This window comes from Triturus cristatus, chromosome 5_2, assembly GCF_964204655.1.
Source record: "Triturus cristatus chromosome 5_2, aTriCri1.1, whole genome shotgun sequence".
Taxonomy (NCBI): domain Eukaryota; kingdom Metazoa; phylum Chordata; class Amphibia; order Caudata; family Salamandridae; genus Triturus; species Triturus cristatus.
In genome coordinates, this window is record NC_140588.1 from 618,386,401 (window position 1) to 618,403,800 (window position 17,400).

Below are 17,400 nucleotides of genomic sequence, written 5' to 3' on the forward strand. Positions count from 1 at the left end.
CCATACAAACGGCCTTTACGGGGAGGTAACTGTGGGAATTGTGCCAGCGCCCCCGACCGTTGTGGGTATCAGTCAGCACACCCCCTCTCTTACATGCCGCTATGAGCGGCAAACCGCTGGGCCGCACCGGGCAGGCAATGGTCCAGCTACGTCACTGAGCAAGTTGCACTGGTATGTAGGAATGTTTTGCAACCGTGAATGTGGTTGCAAAACAGTCGCAGTCTACCACCAATTTCAAATTGGTGGTAAGCCATTCACAAACGGGAAGGCACACCTTCCCCTTTGTTAATGGGGGAGCCAAAAAAAATTCAGAGCAGGCAGTCCCCACGGACCACTGCCCACTCTGAAAAAATGAAAATAAAAATGATCATTTATATAGAAGCATCCTGTTTTCCTTTAAAGAAAACGGGCTGCATTATTAAAACAACTGCTTTATTTAAAAAGCAGTCACAGACATGGTGTTCTGCTGACCCCAACAGGCTACCATCCCTGTGAGTGCCGGTCATTTCCAACAGGTTGGAAATTGTGACCTGTCTCATGAATAGTAATGAGGCAGGTCCCTTGCAACACATTTGGGAATCACAAACAGTGTGTCAGACACAGTTGTACATTAGGTTTTGCAACTCACAAACTGCGAGTTGCTAAAAATCACAATTTGGGAGTCGCAAACCTTGATGGTTGTACATTTGGCCCATAGAGTTTCCTTTAATGATTCCTAATGAGTTGCAAATCGACTTACCTCATGAATATTATTGAGTTAGGTGGCAATTTAGGAATCACTAAACTTACAGTGATGGTGGCCTGTTGGGGTCAGCAGACCATCATGTCTGTAATTGCTTCTACGTAAAGCAATCATTTTATTTACAAAAGCAGCAGGTTCTCCTTAAAGGAAAACGGGATGCGTTTAAAAACTAAAAAATAAAAGTTTTCTTTTCATTTTTTAAGAGTGGGCAGGGGTCCTTGGGACCCCTGCCTGCTCTTAAAAGACGTTTTTCGCAACCATTCACAAAGGAGAAGGGGTCCCCACGGGACTCTTTCTCATTTGCAAATGGGTTACCATCTAATTGAAGTAGGAGGTAAAATGTGACTGTTTAGCGACAGCATTTCGTTCACCTAAACGTTTGCACATACCACTTCGATTCGATATTAGGAAGGGACGCCCCAAACAAGCCCCTTCCAAATCGGTATGTATTCGCAATTCCAAATTGCGATTTGATAACATGTTACCAAATTGCAGGTTGAGAATGATACATACCAAAATGCATTTTTCCAGTCTGCAAATCAGTCCATTTGCAACCAGAAAAATGCTTGATACATCTGGCCTTTAAATAATCCCCATGTTTAACAAAAATGAATGAGTCCTTGTGTAATGTAACTGGTGTACATGTAAAGCACTCAAATATCTGCGAGTCGAGTTTGTGGAATATAAAACTGCAAAAAGAATGCCAAGGAGCCATAAAACGGGGAAACTGAAAATTGTATATATGAAATGTAAACAGTGATAATACAGTCTGTGAAAATATTCAGTGCAATAATTTGGACCCACATCATGTATAGCAGGGGAAAAAGTCAGAAACTTCACCCACCAGCATGTTCCATTTGGAGCAAATTTCCAAAAGTTATGGAATTATCAACAAAATCTAGAGTATGTCCAGAAAGCTAAAACAGTCCTAGTTCTCCAGGAGTACTCACATGACTAATTATTATGCATGGATATTTTCTATCGAATGGAAATTGTGGATACAAACATGTAATATAACAGTGCATTGGCATAGTTAACTTTCTTTAATTTGTTTCTGAACTTGAAAGTATCTTCCCAATGGAGGAATCTTTTCCACACACCTCCATTAATTTTGAAGGTTGTCCTTCCTAATTTGACTGTGGAAAGTCTGTTATCCCATCCCTTGAAAGCAGTATATCTTAAGCATCACCAGGATGGGAAACTATCTGCAAGGGATATGGAAAAAAACACAAACCTATTTCACCTTCTAAGGCCCTCATAAGTGTGACCTGTTATTCCTCCTGGTAATTCAAAAGCATGCAGAAAGGGTGTTTTAATGGACAGAGCATACGTCATTATAGCTCAGGCGGCTAAAGCGTTCATATCGTTGATGAACAAGCAAACATGCAATAATATGTTGCAGAAGCATTTAAATGCCTGGGTGCATATTTACAAGCCCCTTTCACCATCTGAGAGTCACTTTTTTGATGCTCTGGTGGCATTGTGCCATTTCCCATATTTACAAGTTGGCGCTTAACGCCACCTTGTAAATATGCCACTTTCCGCAGCAGTTGACTGTGGCAAAGGGGCGTGCTATTGGTGTTGCTGTGGGCGTTTCACCTCAACCCCCATTGTTTTTGACGCTGTCTCAGATTTACAATGCTGGGGCAGCACCAAAAACTAAGGCCAGGTAATATCTGGTCTTAGAATGGCGATATGAGGAGAACGTATTTTGCTCTATCAATGTGTGCTGCATTCTGTCAAGCTTACCCGCACCCTGCAAATTATTTGAAATAAGCAAGATACAGACATATACAGTGTGGTTTTAGTAAATTTAAATGAAAAGTGCACACTCTACCCAGTTAGAAACATGCAAAATGTATTACTTCCACCTTTTTCAAGTAGCCTTGGTGAACCACCTATAACATGGAGCAAATGGACAACATCTTTATCAATTATGCAAGAGTATGCACAACAAATTTAAGTGCAGAACACAAATACTGTCGTACTGCATTGCACAGGAGGTGATGGGCAAGAAGTTTTAGAAACTTTGCCCAAATTGAGTGTTGGAAGAGCAGAGAAATCTAAATGCGTATGAGGTGTGTCTACTAAAACGTGACCAACAATATCTAACATGTGTCAAGAGAAAGCAGAAACAGTTGAGAATTACATCTACCAGAAGGTTTGGTTCAGCTATAGAAAAAAGAATAAGAGACTAGTTTGTATTAAAGTGTAGTATTAATAGGATAGGGAAGAATTATAGTTAAAACATGAGCATCCTCTAGAGGCTCATGTTTTGATAGCAAAAAGAGTTGAGCATTTGCTCATGTTCGTCACTGAATTGAGTAGTGCTAAGAAGAAGCAATCAGCTCATCTAGAGAAGGTGGATGAAGTTGTAGGTGGAATAAAGCAAGCATAAGGTTTATGTTAAATATAGTAAGGTCAAGTTGCTGGGGAGTGTTTCCTGTGAGGTAGAAATGGACATAAAGCCAATGCAAGAGTGTCCAGCTTTATGTGTGTACTGTAATGGCTGTGGCAAGAAAGGGCACTTTATTAAATGCTGCAGAAATAAGATAAAAAAGAGCAATGGAAAGTGGTGAAATCTTATTGCAAGTCGAAAGTCTGAGACTTAAACACACAAGTAATTTTGTAAAGATTGACGATGATTGACTTATATTCACATTTGACAATAATTTCTAAATCCACATGTGAGCAGTTCTTTTAAAGTAACTTCAAATTGTGTGCAATGGATGTTCACCCTGGGGGTATGGTGGTTTGCCAATACAAAATGCTGATCTAGTTTAGCATCTGCATAGAGTTAAGTAACAGGTACTTAGATGGAAAGGTATATATTTAACAAAAGCAACAATTTGATAGGTTGGCCACACTAGATACTTTTAAGTGGTACATTAAATCCCAGTGCCAGTCCACGGGGAAGGTACAAGAAATTGAACAGGTAGCAGATGATGAACTTAGCTGCCTCAAATGCTATACGCACAGGATAAGTTTAAAGAAAGAAGCAGTCCCTGTTGCTGCAAAGGTTAGGCAAATTCCAGTAAGCATACCCAATTGTGACAGTAAATTAACAATATGTGTGTAATAGAACCTGTGGCGGTTACACAGTGTGTGGATCACATTGTCATTGCCAGGAAGGCAAGAGGCAATATTCGCTTATTTATTGACCTAAGAGTACCCTATTGAAATATCATTGTGGATAGATTTCCCCTCACAAATACTGATGAGATTGTAACAGCACTAGCTAGGAAGAAGTATTTCACCACTCTTGATCTAACATTGGTTTACCAACAGGTTGAGTTACACAATTGTTCCGAAAAACTGACTGCTTTTGTCAAACCAATGGGGCCCTACAAATGTAAAAAGATGCAATTTGATCTTGTTTCTACTGCCTCTGTTTTCCAGCGCATCATGACTTTCGTTCTGAGTGGATTACAAGGTGCACAGTATTATCAAGACGACCCTTGATTGTTGGGAATACAATAAATGTACTTGATGCAAGGGTATGCTTGGTTTTAAGAAAGTTGAAGAAAGCAGGATTAATATTAAAAAATGATAAGTGTAAGTTTGGTGTCCGAGAAGTGAACTATTTAGGTCAGAACAAGTCTGGTCCATGTTTAACACCCAGGAAGGATCTGGTGGATGCGATTGTAGAGATTAAAAAAACATGTTATAAGAATGAGCTGGTGTCATGTTTGGGTATGGTAGAGTATTCTAACAAGTTTATAAAGGTATATGCAGACAAATCTTTGGGTTTAAAAGCCTTGCTTAGTTAGAAGAGGAGGAGATAATCACAGACATGATGCTGGCATAGGCAGTACTACTAGTACTGATGTTGTAGGCAGAATGAGCTCCAGGTTGTTCAAGCTCCCAGTTTATCTTGATGGCTATGTCTGCAATATAGATACCCTAGAGGAAGGGGATGGTACAGACTCTCCCTTCTTCATAACAGAAGGTGATGATGCAGTTTATCCTTTTATTGACTCCTAAGTAACTAATCTCTAAAAATGTTGTAGCTCTTGCACACTCTCTGTCTGTCAGGTTGCCCTTAGGCAAGTCATACCGTCTACTAGTCAATGTACCAACCTTCCGTTTGATCGAGACAGCTCTTCCTAGATATTTCTCTGTCTCTCCCCAGCTCCCTTCAAAGACATAAGCCTGGTTTGGAGTGATAATGGCAATCATGAAAAGTTTGTGCTCCTGGTTCTGTAGCCCTCTTCTCCTACAGTGTTGTACAGGGATCCTTGCTGTCCATCTAATAATGATGAACCATATACTGTCTGTAGAATCACACCATCGAAGCCAAGGTGGGATGCCAGAGTTAAACAGAGGATCTGCCACACTGAAATCCTTGTGTGATCCTCCAATCCTGAAGAAGCATTGTGTCCCTATTGTTGGACAGATTATACAGGTTACTGCATCCCCAATCAAACACTTTCTGACTAGTTCAGGGTTAATGTGTATTGGGCTCAAATTCAGAGTGGCATTTGCTACCATTGCCAAGGGGGACTGCAAAAACATGGGAATTGGGTGATGTTTACGTTTCTCCACGATCAGTGGAATCCTACTCTGGACAAATGTAATGGGCTGGGCACCACACTCAACCACTAAAAACACACATTTTGAGGTGTGGGTCAGGAAGGGCGCAGGTGCAGGCTGGTATGGCCAAGATTGACATACATACCATACACAAATGAGAACACCATTTAGTGACTCGCATGCTCAGGGTTCAAATGAATCCCTTGATTCATCAGTCCACCCAAGAACCTCACACCCCATTCACACACAATATACATTACTCATGTATACATGCCCGAGGCTTGATGAAGACAAGTGACCACTTTTATGGAGACAGAAAGGACCTTTACTGCAGTGGACTGGAAGACATCCTCCCCAAGGGATACAGAAAAAAATTAATAATTAACATTATTGACATTGTTAACATCATATAGAGCAAATGCATGTTTTTCTTTTCTATGAAAGACAGTAGGCCTGTTGGTGTGTGCACATGGATGCTGTAATGTCTTTTGTTCTGTGGTCATGGGTCCCTATACGCCTGTTGGTCTGTGTGCATGGGCGCCTGTTTTCTGGACACAGAGATAGCTATGCATGTATATGTTCTTTGTCTAACTGCCGATCCCTGTCAGTCTTATACTCCCAACCATTCATCATCTACCTGTTTGTTGGCCTGTGCGTGAATTATTTTGGGTGTGCGCATATATGTGTGAATTAGGTGTCAAGTGTGCATATATGGCTTTCGGATGTACACTTTTTACACAAATCCCAAACCAATGTCAATGTATATATTTTTTTAACTCAGTCAACATGATTTGCTACAAGTATGTTGTTTTATTTAAATTTAAATGCATTATTGCCAGAAGATGTGCCTTAAAACAAATATAAAAGTTAAGCGTGGAAATTGTAGAGCATGTCATTAGGATAGTCTTAACCTTAAACAGCCTGTTCTACCGTGGCATGAATGTGATTTTTCTTCATTGATCGTTTGTAATATCACCTTTTACCTGTGTAGTTTGCCTACTGCGTAAGCTGTTAGAGGAAATTGTGTCCACTTTGGCATTCTGTCAACCGCTGAGAAATATTTTAGGCTTTGAGAATTCATTGTTGGTTTAAGTGAGTCATGCTCGTCATTCTTTCCTTATCTCCTCCCCTTTCAGATAATGTGAAAGCATATTACAAGCGGGCAAAGGCTCACTCCGCCGTGTGGAATGAAAAAGAGGCCCGTGAGGACTTCTTGAGAGTTGCCCACTTAGATCCATCTCTGTCAGGTGCCATGAAGAAGGAACTGATGCAGCTGGGCGAAAGAATGAGAAGTAAGAAGGTGGAAGAGCGGCAAAGATTACAGCAACTCTTCCAAAGACCTCTGCCTGAAAAGGAAGAGAGGTCCACAGAAGAGCAAGAATACAAGGAACTAGAGGAGCAAGAGACAGACACAGAGAGGCAATGCACAGAAGGCAACGATTACTTGCAGCACGAAGGTGGAGAAAAGGCCACTGAGGGTCCATCGAAGACAGAGCATGATAAAGACTCGCCCGCAGAGGAGTACTTAGGGAGATATAAGGAAGGGAAGGCTGATGAATCTTCTGTGGAGACATGGGAAAGGGCCGGGTATACCACAGAGGAAGCAGATGAAAATTGGAAAGGGGCTGTAGGTGTGGTGAAGGAAGGTGAAACTGATGAACCAGATCAAGATAAATCAGAAAGAGCAGAGTGTGAAATTCTGCATTTAGAGGGTGAAGCGTTTGTTGTCCAAAATTCAGAGTCAGGCAGTGAAAATAATGAATGCAAGAACATTGAGAACTGAGAGTAAATTCTCTCTCTTTTTTTTTAATCGCTTGGCTTTTTGATTCAATGAATTGACTGACTGTGCACCATTCAGAAAGAGGAATGCCAGAGGACACAAACGTCTATGTTTTAAAGTTTAAAAAAGTGTGTTTATTAGAAATAAAGTAAAAAGGAAACATTCACATGATGCGTACATTGCAACATAAGTATACAATTGAAATGATTAAAATAATACACTATATAGGGAGGGGAAGAATAGTTATACATGATTCAGAATACAAATAATCTGACAATTACATAGGGAGAGTGATAGTGTGTAGAAAACATTAATGATACAAATGAAACAATGATATTATCAATAAGAGGAAAGTCAAGGCTATTGGAGAACCCCTTGTTAATTAGGTGGGCGAGCAAAGGACAATTGTGCAGATTTTTCTAAAAAAATTGATGACTAGAGACCACATAACTAAACGTTTTATAACAAGTGAGATAGGTTGCATATAAGTTTTATCTAGCCTGTGGTTATAACAAACTGCATACCACCATGCTTGAAAAGAGAGTTTAGTGAAATCTTTCCAATTGCTTGTTGCTCGCTGAAATGCAACTGCTAGCAGCAAATCCAGTAATCTGAAATCATATGAAACCATGGTTATCTTAAGGTACATTTCTTAAGAAAACATTAGTAATGGAGGAAGGGACTGTAGAGTGGAAGATCGTTGTGATCTGATCCCAAATGTTTCTCCAAAATTCATGAACAGAGGGGCATGTGAAGAGTACATGTTTCAAATCCGCATGTTCTGAGCAACATGTCCAACAGGTATGAGAGAGTTCTGGGTAAAGTTTGTGTAAGATTTCTGGAGATTGAAAGAGTCTGTTGTAAATATAGAACAGCGTTAGAGGATTTTTTGCTGCTCTAGAGGATTTTCTAATCTTTATCAATTCATTTTCCCCAGAAGAAAACAGGCCAAGTAATTCCTAAATATGTTTCTCAGGATAACTCTGTGCCTGTTTTATGTCTACAGGCAAGGGTAGTGTGTAGATGTGAATAAATGGTGGAGGCTTTTGGAGCAGTAAGTAAAAGATCGCCTAAGTGATGTATGTAGGAAAAAGTAGATTGAGAGAGGTATTAAAATTGAATTTAAACAGTAGACAGAGGGGCAGATTTACAAGCCCCTTGTGCCACTTTTGTGCCACCGTTGCTTCACTTCTGTGACGTAGCGGCGGCGTAAAGCTAGCGCCATGCTGCGGGGGATTCTAGGGAGATGCGTCAGGTTTCATGAGGTCGTGCCGGCGCAGGGTGGGCGTCCCGGCGCAGGAACGCCTCAGAAAAGTGTCTGAGTGAAATCTACAAGATTTCACTGAGTCACTTTTCTGACCCCGCCGCTTCAAAACCTTGCGCCTACTTGAAGCATGCGTAAGGTGTGACGCACCATGTGGAAGATAGGCCGGGTTGGCACAGTGCTGGAGTTGCATCGCACCCGTGACAAATCCAGCACTGCGGCAACCTTACACCGGCAGATGCGACATGCATCTGCCTATCCTTGCACCATGGCGTGCCGCATTGTAAATGCGGCGCATCCGTGGTGGCGCAACGATGGCATTGCGTGTCGCACGTTTCTTGGCGCATCCCTGCTGATTTGCAGGGATGCGCCAGGAAACGTAAATCTGCCCCAGAGTGTTTTGTAAGAGTTCAAATTTATGTTGAAATGAAGGTGAAAATTCAAAAAGCGCTTGAGCTTGTACAAAAGATTTAGGTACGTTATGATCAAGAAGTTGTCTAACTCAAATTAAACCATTTATCTCCAAGTTTTCCAGTAAATAGATTTATTATTGATAAGTATAAACCTATTATGCCAGATAGTAGAATTAAGAAAAGTATGAGTGCCATTAGGAAAGTAAGGTATAGGTTCTAGTACTTTACAGGAATACTTAAAGATAGGAGTTGAAAGGGCTTCTTGTTTACGTGTGAATGTAAGGTATTCTTGAAAGGAGAAGGGTGATAGAAATGTTTTTTCTACATCAAACCATAGTTGGGAATAGGTTGGGGGGGTCTAGAAGTCAAAAACCAGATTGCTGTAATAGAAAAGCCTTATGATATTTCGAGAAGTCAAGGGAATAAATAGGTTGGGGAGTCTAGAAGTCAAAAAGCAGATTGCTGCAATAGAAAAGCCTTATGATAATTGGAGACGTCAGGGAAATTTATTCCACTTTCCGATTTAGGACATGCCAATTTTTTTTTTTTGATAAACAAGTTTTTATTAGTTTATTTGATACAACAGAAAAACAGTGAGCCTGTCGAACTGTCAACATACAATAGCACCACCTGAGAGCGCACCACCCCTCCGCCCCTCCCGAACACCCCCCCCCGCCCTCCCTCCCCGGACCACATGTTTATAATACATTGCCTAACCACTTCCCCCAGACCCTTCGATACTTTTTGTGACAGCCCCGCGCCTGGTATAAAGTCCGCTCCTGTGCCGCACACCAGTCCACCCCGGTGCTCCACTTGGCCAAACTAGGCGGTTGTGGTTGTTTCCAGGCCGCTGCAATATCCCTTTTTGCCACCATTAACGCTGTTGTGAGAAACAGTTTCTCAGCTCGTGTGCCATCTAGGCCGTCAGTGATGCCCAGTAGGGTGTGTTTAGGGTCATGGGGCACTTCCCACCCCAAGACCTCCGTGAGGTCGGCTTCTATGCCCCTCCAGTATCCCCCCAGCTCCGGGCAAGACCACACCATGTGGATGAAGTCGGCCGGGTCGAAGCCACAGCGGGGGCAGGCTGCGTCGGTTGAGAGGCCCGCACGGCACAGGCGGGCCGGCGTGAGGTAAGCCGTGTGGAGGTAGTAAATTTGAATAAGCCTCAGTTTGGCGGAGGCCGTCACCAGCCTGGGGGCCATAAGGGCATCCCGCCAATCGCTCTCGTCCAGAGGACCCACCCACTCCTCCCATCGCTCCTTCAGCCCTTCCCGGGGGGCGGGGGTATTGTTAATGAGAGAGCGATATATCCTGGATATACCCCCCCTCCCCAGGTTACCCAGCACAACCTGAGCCTCCGGGGGGCTGTGGTCCGGCAGCCTAATGTCCAGTGGGGTGTATGTGTGTATAGCGTGTCGCAGTTGGAGGTACCGATAAAATTGAGATGAATGGAGGGAGAAGCGCGCCTGCAGTTCCGAGTACGAGCACATGCGTCCCCCTTGCCAAACATCTCCCAGCTGGGAGATGCCGAGCAAATCCCATGACTTAAAGCCCTCCAGCCCCGCAACATCCCGCAACCATGTCCCGTGCCAGAGGGGGGTAGCACGAGTCAGCTTCCCAGTCCACCGGGTGTGGCGGAGCGCCGCTCGCCAAGCCAGGAATATCGCCTTGGTGATGTCTGGGCAGGAGGTGGGGATGGGGGCGCCGTACATGCGATCCTGAATACTGGAGAAACCCAGGTCTTCCAATTCCACTCTGTAGGCCGGATCAGACCATCCTCCCCCAAACCAATCATGAAGGACCAGGAGGCGGGTGGCCAGGTAGTAAAGATAAAGGTTGGTCATGCCCAGCCCCCCATCAAAGGTGGGCAGGCGACATATGGACAGGGCCAACCGTGGCCTCCCACCACCCCAGAGAAATCTGGTGGCCATCCCATCCAGTTCACGAAACCACGGCCTTGGAAAGGACACAGGCGTGTTCTGCAATACATAAAGGAACCGGGGGAGAATCATCTTGTAGAGCGCCACCCTCCCCAGCGGATTGAGCGGGAGGGATTGCCAGCGCGCCAGATCCGCTTTGGCTTTCTTGACCAGGGGGGTCACGTTGAGTGCCCAGCTCAATTCCGGAAGAAGGGAGACCCAGATGCCCAGGTATTTAAAGGACAACCGGCGGAGGGGAATAGTGTCCTGCCAGTCAAAACACTCCCGGGAGGGGTGCAGAGGCACAAGGACCGATTTGCGCGAGTTCAGGTGGAGGCCAGAAGCGCGAGCGAAGCGACCCAAGATGTGGAGTGCACGGGGGCCCGAGCGCGCCGGGTCACCAAGGTACAGTAGGACGTCATCGGCGTAGAGGGCGATTTTGTCTGCCTCGAGGCCCGGCCATTCCCAGCCCCGAAGGAGCGGGTCCGCTCGGATCAGGGCAGCAAGGGGCTCCATGGCAAGCGCAAAGAGGAGGGGCGAGAGTGGACACCCCTGCCGCGTACCCCGGCCGATCCGAAACGGTCTCGACAGTGCCCCGTTAACCAACACCCTGGCGCGGGGACGCGCATAAAGGACCCGCACCATTGCAACAAACTTGGGGCCGAAACCCATGTAAGTCAGGACATCGAACAGGTAGGGCCACCCCACCGAGTCAAAGGCTTTCTCAAAATCGGCAAGCAGGAGGGTAAGATAAGGAGATATGCGATGACGATGCGCCAAGGCCACATGAAGGCGACGGAGACAGTGGCGAGTGCCTCGGTCCGGCATGAAGCCGCACTGGTCCGGGTGCACCAAGCACGACAAAAAGGGCCGGAGCCGCTGGGCCAGGACCGCAGCGTAAAGCTTGATATCGGTGTTGATAAGAGAGATAGGTCGATAGGCCGACCTGTCATTGGGCGGCAGTGTGGACTTGGGCAGAACCACAATCGTGGCTATGTCAGCCTCCGGAGGGAAGGAGCCTCTTTCGACCGCTTCTGCATAGAGGGCACCCAACCGTGGGACCAGATGGTCCCTGTAGGAGGCATAAAACTCCTGGGGGAAGCCGTCCGGGCCCGGGGTCTTCCCGGCGGACGTGCGCCCTATCGCGTCCCCGATCTCCTCAGGAGAAATGGGCACCTCCAGACTCTCCCAGTCACCCGACCGAAGTCGGGGAAGTCGTACGTCACTAGCAGCAAGCAGGGAGGCCAGGGACAGGTCCGACGCCCGGGCCTGGTACAGCTGGGAGTAGTACTGAGCAAAGGCATCTGCTATAGCCGCGGAGGAAGACTGGAGCGTGCCATCGGAGTCGGTCACCGCCGGGCTGATGCACGACGCCCTGGGGTAAGTGGCCAACCGATGCAGAAGTGCACCATTCTTATCGCCCCATCCATATACCCTCGCCACTGAGGATTGCCAGAGGAGCTTGGCTGCGTCAAGCGACCGCTGGCGAATCTCCTCACGCAGGAGTCGCAGCTGCCGGGTCTCGGCCGGATCACCAGAGTCGGAAATAGTTTGTTCCAGGTGCAGCGCACGGGCCTCACAGACGGTGAGCTGCTGCAACTGCGTCTGGCGATGCTTTACCACATGTGCCTTTGCGGCTCCCCTAACTGTGGCCTTACAAGCCTCCCAAAGGGTACCCGCCGAGGAGACCGACCCGTCATTATCACCAAAGTAATGCGCCAATGCGGACCCCACCTCCCTACAGAGCGTCCCGTCCTGGAGGAACCATGCGTTAAAGCGCCACATCTGGCGGGCCGCGCGGGGCGGGGGGCCCAGGCCTAGCAGGAGCGGAGAATGATCAGATATCCCCCTAGGGAGGATGCGAATGTCCTGGATGCCTACACAATCGGCGGGGGGGACAAAAATCGCGTCAATGCGTGCGTGGGTGTGATGTGCGGCCGACGTGTGAGTATATTGCCGCGCGTGCGGGTGCCAGATCCGCCATACGTCGCACAGGCCCTGTGCCTCCGTCCAACCCGCCAGCTGCTTCGCCCGCACGGCGCGGGAGTCTGAGACCGGACCCGAGGAGTCGAGCTGTGGGGCAGAAACGGCATTGAAATCTCCCCCAAGAACAATAGTGCCCGGCGGAAGAGTCGGCAGCCAGGACGCGACCTGAGATAATGTTGGAGACAGCCCGGAGGGCGGCGCGTAAAGCGACAAGAGGTGGAGCGGCCGGCCCTCAAGCATGCCGCTAACGGTGATCCCCCTCCCGTGGGGGTCATGTATCACCCGAGCCGACACAAAAGGGAGGGAACGGCGCATCAGGACGGCGACCCCCCGCGACCCGCGCGAGAACCCGGAATGCCACACCCGGTCATACCCGAAGCGCACCAGAAAGGGACATTTCTCGCCGAGCAGATGGGTTTCCTGAAGTAGGAGCACGTCCGCTCCCGCGCGCTGGGCATATTTAAGGACGGCGGTGCGCTTAAGCCTGTCTAGCAAGCCGTTCACATTCCAGGACAGGATGCGCACCTGGGCTTTGGGAGCTAGGTCATCCATGACGGCGGCGGGAACGGAGCGCACCGGGGACGAGACAGCCAGGGGACGCCGGGGAGGCACCCCATGACACGGGTGCGTGTAAGAGAGGGTAAGGAGCACGCGGGCCCCGGGGGACCAGGGATCTCACGTTAGGGGAAGGTAGCGGACGGCGGCAGAAGGTGAGCGACGGTGGAGCGCGCATGCGTGGCTGCATGAAGTGGCGAGACGACACGCGCGGTGTGGTGCTGCATGGGGACATGCCAATTTTAATGATGACATACCAGCTTTTTTTTTCAGAAAAATGAAGAGAGTATGGAATAATTTTTTTTTTTAAAGATTTGAGCTAATGGAATGTTAGAAATAGTGTATAGAATAATAGGAGCTAACATCATTTTAATAGTATCAAGACAATCCCATCAAGAAAGGTGTAAAGGATGCCATCTCCTAATCAATGATGTTAACTTCCGTGTGCAGGTATTTACTTTGTTGTTGGTTCCATATGAAAGTGGATGATACAAGGTCTTGTTTAAAAGTGAATTTGTTTAGGGCAATCTACCTCAGCTCTTCCCTACCTTGCAAGCGCGATTCACTCTAGACGATATGAATTTTTATAAATTTCTGAAACTGAAAGTTCAGATTACAAAACACCCAATAGTACCTGTTAGCCCCTCCCTACCCTCCTTGATCAGACAAATGCTTAAAGCTGGACATACAGTATGTAGACTATATAAAATTCTCCTTCCAAGCCCTCAGAAGGCCCACACCCTTAAAAAAACTAAGGGGCATATTATCAAGCCAGGCGATAAAATTATCGCCGCTTTAGCGTCAGAAAACTGCCGCTAAATCGGCGATAATGGGCTTGATAATATGCTCTATGGAATTCCAATTGAAGACCATGTTAGATGTCCTTCACATCTAACATGGGCTTCAATTGGAATTCCATAGAGCATATTATCAAGCCCATTATCGCCGTTTTTTCGGCAGTTTTCTGCCGCTAAAGCGGCGATAATTTTATCGCCTGGCTTGATAATATGCCCCTAAATTGGGAAAATTAGCTGAACACCAACAATATTATTTTTGACTGGAGACATATACAGAAGACTCCTTTTACAAATAAGATCTGAGCTTTGCTTTCCCAAACAAAATATATGATTATTCACAGAGAATACTCACCCCCATCTAAATTCCACAAGCTTAATATTAGTCAAAATCCTACGTGTTAGAATTGTGACCTACATGAGGGAAATCTGGCTCATATATTATTTTACTGTTCCATCCTACAAACTTACTGGGACAAGATTTTCGATTGCATAAAGCATACTTTCAACACTGAATCCACCAAAGAATTCTTATATGTAATTCTTGGCTGCCTGGACCCCTTACTAAAAAATGAAAATGATCGATGTCTGTTGAACCTGGTGCTCACTGTTGCCTGCAAACTGATTTTTTATAATTGGAAATCTTTTAGTGTAATCTGGTATCAGATGTGGCAGGAGTGGCTCACCTTTCTTAGAATTGCTGACCACGTCTCACTACAGCACTCACCATGGCATCCGCCTCTCAGACCGATAGGGGGCTCACTTGATGCCAACTCCTTTAATTTTGAGCTTCCTTGAGCACAATAATTCATACAACAGGGTGTAGTCCTCACGCTACAACCACACACTCTTGACCATATATAACATCACCTCTCTCTTTGGGGCCCATCCATTGGTTCGTCTCAACCCTGACATCTAACTAATTGCCTTCGTACCTCTCATTTCTAAGTGCTGACAGCTGTTTTCCCTCTGCATTCATGTTGTAAAAAAATGTTATTCCATTCCCCGCATGAATATAATACTCATTGTACATAATGCATTACGGTAATGCTATGTCTGCATGTTAATTGCTGAGCAAATTATGTACTCATACAACAGTATTAGAACTGACTTTGACATAGAAATGTGCACAGATTTAGCCCCCATTTTTCTCCTCTGTAAACCCTAAATACTGGTGTGAATGATATATTGCCTACATTCTGGTGCAAATGATATATTGCACCCCTTTTAATTAACTTATTTCTGCCACTTTTCTGTAATATACATCTGTAACATGGTTTTGTTCTAAATAAAGAATTACAACATGTGTGTTATTCTTTCTGCAAAACTCATTAAACACTGTTTGAACTTTTTAAAAAAAGTGAATTTGTTTAGTTGTAATAGTTCACATTTATCATTGTTTAATGTATAACGATATACAGAAGAGTAAGAAGAGAATTCATTAAAAAAGGAGGGAGTGAAGTTTGAGATTGTGAAATAAATAACATGATAACATCAGCATATGCCACTAGTTTAAGCTGTTGGTCAATATAGGGAAAACCATATAAATTAGAAATTGATCTAATACTAAATTTAAAAGAAAGGGCGAAAGTGCACAACCTTGCATAACAAAGGGGGAGGTGAGTCTATTTGCAAAGATGGCTGCTTGTGGGGATGTGTAAAGAAGGGATATTAAGGTCATCTTTTTTGGTCTAAATCCAAACCATTTGGGGGTATTAAAAACTAAAGTCCAATCGACTCAGTCAAAAGCTTTTTGCAGCATCTAGGGTTATTGTTGCTACAGGTTCAGACATACGTGTGACTTTGATAAAACTTCAAAAAATAGACAGATGTTATTGGAAATATATCTCCATTTAACAAAGTCCGATTGTTCTTTACCAAGGAGTTCAGGAATGACAGACTCTGATCCTAAAGATAAAGCTTTTGAGGACATTTTATAATCAATGTTGACAAATGAGATAGATTTGTAATGTTTACAATAGTTTGGATCCTTCCCTTATTGCGGAATAAGGCAAATGACGGCATCTGAAAAGGAGCCAGTAGATTTGTGTAGATGTGAAAAGAAGGTTAAAGAGTATGCATCTTAGGAAGAAGTAGATTTGAAAGTGTGTAAAAAATGTAACTGTTAGACCATCTGGACCTGGAGCTTTATCCTTTTTAAGCATCATTTAAGCAGTATGAAGTTCTAGCTGTGAAATATCGGATTCTTATGACTCAAGGTCAAGTTGAGTATTAAACGTTTTTGGGAAAGTGAAAAGATATTGTATAACTGCAAAGTCAGAGGGAGAATTTTCTGGAGTATATAATGTTTTATAAAAGTGAAAAAATTCATTCAGGGTGTCTAAGTCTTCGTGTTTTGGCACCTGATTAATATCTATGATTGATTCAACTATGAGTTTGTTTTTTCAAATTTTTAGGTAGTTTGCTAACAATTTGCCAGATTTATTTTTTCCACCATAAAACCTTGCACTAGATTTTAAGAGGTAAGTGGATGCATTAGCCATAAATAGCTTATTAAATCAAAGTTTAGCATTAATAAGGTCTTGTAAACAGTTTTTGATTTGGAGGTATAATAAGTGTGTTCTACATGTTTAATTTTTGCAAAACCTTTTTTATTTGATAATTTGAGTGCGGGACTACTTTTTCATTCTAAACATGTAGCTAATTACCAAGTCACAAGTTGAGGCCTTGAAAGCATCCCAAATAGTGTGAAAATTAATATCATCTGTCTGATTAGAGTGAAAGTATTCATGAAAAAGGCTGATAAAAGAGGAAGTGAAGGATTTGTCCTGGAGGAGTGAATTATTGAATCTCAATCTTTTGGGCTCGTTGGATTTTTGAAAAACATCCAAATAAATAGAGACGGGAGAGGGAGAGTAGGCTATGGCCTTCTGGTCATGCGTCACTCCCCCGCTGATGCTATCCCCAGCTCTTCTTGACTGCAGTCTTGTGCTCAGCCATGAGGCTGCCGGTTCTATCCCGCAGTCTGCCAGGCTCACTGGTACAGGTGTTCTTTATTTCTATTTGTTCCCTGTTCTCATTTTGTTGTTCTAATTGCTGCTTCTCCTCCTTAGTGCTTGTTTTTCTCCCCAGCCCCTCTGTTGTGTCCATTGCCTGCTCCTGTCATTTTTTTCCTGCCCCCACCGTTCCTGCTCACTGCCCTCCCTGCCAGTTCCTCCCACCTCCCAGGACTACTTATGGAGTCTACAGCACAGCAGCGCCACCGGTGTGCCATAGGTGGGCCAAAGGCAAGCCCATCTGCATGCATCCATGCATGGACCGCTCCCAGCACCAGGAACCCTGGTCCCCACATTCCCACAGATACTCCGCCACAGATCTCTGTGCACTAGACCTTGAATGCAACAACAACTGCTGCCTAGCATCGCCTCACTCCACTGAGGAACCTTTTACCTC

At 45.0% G+C, this 17,400-nt stretch overlaps 1 protein-coding gene across 2 annotated transcripts in view; it reads left to right on the forward strand.

Moving 5' to 3' along the window:
* The window catches only part of LOC146829084 (aryl-hydrocarbon-interacting protein-like 1), a 135,965-nt gene extending 122,004 nt beyond the window's left edge, over positions 1-13,961 (forward strand). For both annotated transcript variants that reach the window (XM_085607712.1, XM_085607713.1), the window contains exon 6: positions 6,412-13,961. In XM_085607712.1, the coding sequence (XP_085463838.1) occupies positions 6,412-7,058 (647 nt within the window). In that variant the 3' untranslated portion in view covers positions 7,059-13,961. The remainder of the gene's footprint in view (positions 1-6,411) is intronic.
* Positions 13,962-17,400: the final 3,439 nt, after the last annotated feature.